This window comes from Arachis duranensis, chromosome 10 (assembly GCF_000817695.3).
Source record: "Arachis duranensis cultivar V14167 chromosome 10, aradu.V14167.gnm2.J7QH, whole genome shotgun sequence".
NCBI lineage: Eukaryota > Viridiplantae > Streptophyta > Magnoliopsida > Fabales > Fabaceae > Arachis > Arachis duranensis.
Genome location: NC_029781.3, coordinates 61,723,541 through 61,726,632, shown reverse-complemented (window position 1 = coordinate 61,726,632; position 3,092 = coordinate 61,723,541). Strand labels below are relative to the sequence as shown.

Sequence of the window (3,092 nt, the reverse complement as noted above, 5' to 3'; positions counted from 1 at the left end):
TGAAAATTTTGAAGAAGAGGAAGAAAATAAAAATAAAAGACTCAAATAAATTAAAATAAAATAAATTACCTGATGTAGGGAGCAAGACAATCCGACAGTTTGTCCAAACCCAACAATCCCGGGCAATGGTGCCAAAAACTTGGTGCACGTATACACAAAACCCACACTATTTCATACAACAGTAGCAGTCCCAGCAAGTGTACTGGGTCGTCCAAGTAATACTTCAGCGAGTCAGAGTCGATCCCATGAGGATTGTGGCTTGAAGCATGCTTATGGTTGTCTTACAGGTCTTAGTTAGGCAGAATCAGAAGGTTGTTGATTGTATGTTGAATTTTATATTTGTAAAATAAGTGTTTCAGAGAATGGAATAGAGTTGAGAGTTGGAGTTGCTTTGTCTTTTTGAAGTAACTCTGGTACAGGTCTTCTTCTTCTATGGAAGGCTGTAAGTGATCAAAGCCACGCCAATGGTCCTTGATCTCCTCTGCTACAGAATGAATGCCAGGGCCCTTGTCATTCATTCCAATGGAGGGTGAAGCTTTAGCAGACAATTCTATTGGCAATCCTACTCAAAATGCCACAGACAAGGTTAAATCTTTCGGATCAGAGAACGCTATTTCTTTGGAATGTAGCCTATACCACGGAGGCCTTAATCTCCCCGCCGGAGATCGACTGAACTGGTGTCTCGAGAAGTCCCCAACAAAATCGTGGATTAACCGTCTCTGTTTCTTTGGAATCTAGCCTATACCACGGAGGCCTTAATCTCCCCGGAGATCGGCTGAATAGGTGTCTCGAGAAGTCCCCAACAAAATTGTGGATTAACCCTCTAAGAGATGTAAGTCCATAGCTATTGGCTCATGTTTTTCTTCTAGGTACTCACACGAACCCAAGTAGATGCGGGTGTTTGTCAGGCACGTTCATCACAATTTGTCAGATCGTCCTGTTCATCACAATGAAGATCGGGATATACATCTTAGAGATAGATCAAAACATGGATTGAAGAAGAAGAAATAATACTTTTATTAATTCATAGGACTCAGCAGGGCTCCTCCCTTCAACCTAGGAGGTTTAGAGGCTCATACTGAAGTAAAAACAATGGTAAACGAAAATAATGGCAAACCTCCCTCCCGGAGGAGAAGGAAGGTGATGAAAATATGTTCAAGTCTGAGATGATGATGATTTATATAAATTTAATCCCTTAAATAGATGACTAGTATGGTAAAACAGTCTATTTAGTGCTAAAATCTACTTCTGGGGTCTACTTAGTGAAAGTTTGGGCTGAGCTTTGATGAGGTCCACATGCGTTATAGTCTCTTGGGCATGGAATGCCAGCTAGGGGGTCCTCTATAGGCCTTTGGACACTGAGCTATGCTCTTTGGGCGCTGGATGCCTGGAAGGGGGCAGGTAGCTGGCGTTGGACGCCAGTTTTGACCCTTCTAATCCGAAGCAAAGTATGGACTATTATATATTTCTGGAAAGATCTGGAAGTCAGATTTCCATAGCCATTGAGAGCACTCCATTTGGACTTCTATAACTCCATAAAAGCTCTTCCTTCAGCTCTTCAATTTTAGCCAGAAATTACCTGAAATTGTCCAAAAACAAAAAAGCTCATAGTAGAATCCACAAATGTGATTTTAACACTAAAAACTATAAAAAATTCATAAAAACTAACTAAAAATCACTGAAAACTATATGAAAGTGATGTCAAAAACCTATAAATTATGCATGCATCAGGCTGGGCTAATGCCCTTAAGGTCAATTATAGTCCACCTAAGGGTGGTCCTATGTGTTTTGAGCACTTTGATTAGTGCTTCTTCTTCCTGTGGCTCTAAGCAGAAGAAATGCATATTTTAGGCAGGATGGTAATGGCTTAAGCTCAAGCTTTTAGAGGCTTCTCCTTTTCCTCATAGGTTTCCAGAGGTTCCTCTAAATCAGGCTGGGTATCATCAAGGATATCATTTAGCTCTTCCTTGAGATTTTCGGCCATGTTGACTTCTTCCACGAGGGAATCAATGAGGTCAATGCTCAAGCATTCCTCAGGGATGTCTGGATGCTGCATAGCATTGACAGCATTCAGTACGAACTTTTCCTCATTGACTCTCAGGGTTACTTCCCCTTTTTCAACATCAACGAGGGTCCATCCTGTAACTAGGAAGGGCCTCTTTAGGATAAGGGATACACTCTTGTGTCCTTCTATGTCTAACATCACAAAGTCAATGGGAAAAGCAAAAGGTCCAACCCTGAGAACCATGTCTTCAATTATTCCTGAAGGTATCTTAATAGAACAATCAGCAAGTTGAAGGCATATGCAGGTTGGGTTGACTTCCTCAGTCAAACAAAGCTTCTTTATTAATGAAGCATGTATTAGGTTGATGCTTGCTCCAATATCACATAGAACTGTCTTTGTGCAAGCATCACCTAGAGTGCATGGAATCATAAAGCTTCCAAGATTCTTAAGTTTCTTTGGCAAGCTATTTTGAATGATTGTAATGCACTCTTCAGTAAGGAGGACTGTTTCTGTCTCTCTCCAATCCTTCTTATGACTCAAAATGTCTTTCATGAACTTAGCATAAGAAGGTATCTGTTCAAGAGTCTCTGCAAAAGGGATATTGATCTCTAATGTTCGGAGATGATTCGCAAGTGCGCAAACTGTTTATCTTTCTCCTCTTGATAGTGCTTCTGAGGAAATGGCATTTTAGCCTTGTAATCATCAACCTTGGTTGATGAAGGCCGAATGCTATGTGTGTTGGAATGGGGTTACTAGCTTGATTAGGAGGGTTGTTATCAGTGAGTGATTGACCACCCTTGCTTGGGCATTTAAGCCCATGCTGCTACCCTCTTCCTGGTGTTTGGTGCCAGGGGCATCATCCCCTTGTGGGCGTTCAATGTCAAGGGTGCTACCTCCTTGGGCGTTTGAACGCCAAGTCTCTGCCCTTTCTTGGCGTTCAACACCAATAATGATACCTCCCTGGGCATTCAAATGCCCAGAGTCATCTTGTGCAGAGACCTGGTTATCCCCTATCAGTTGTTCTTTTCCCTTCTTATTGTGCTGAGGGTGGGTGTTTAAGGATTTCCCACTCCTCAGTTGAGTAGCC

The 3,092-nt window shown here is 41.9% G+C and overlaps 1 protein-coding gene across 1 annotated transcript; it reads right to left on the bottom strand.

Moving 5' to 3' along the window:
* Positions 1 to 1,873: 1,873 nt before the first annotated feature.
* Positions 1,874 to 2,434, bottom strand: LOC107469769 (uncharacterized). The gene has a single exon (XM_016089142.1). The coding sequence runs from the start codon at positions 2,432 to 2,434 to the stop codon at positions 1,874 to 1,876; it is 561 nt and encodes a 186-aa protein (XP_015944628.1).
* Positions 2,435 to 3,092: the final 658 nt, after the last annotated feature.

Coding starts and splice junctions, on each gene's coding strand:
- LOC107469769 (XM_016089142.1), bottom strand. CDS start 2,434: ATGATTCCATGCACTCTAGGTGATGCTTGCACAAAGACAGTTCTATGT.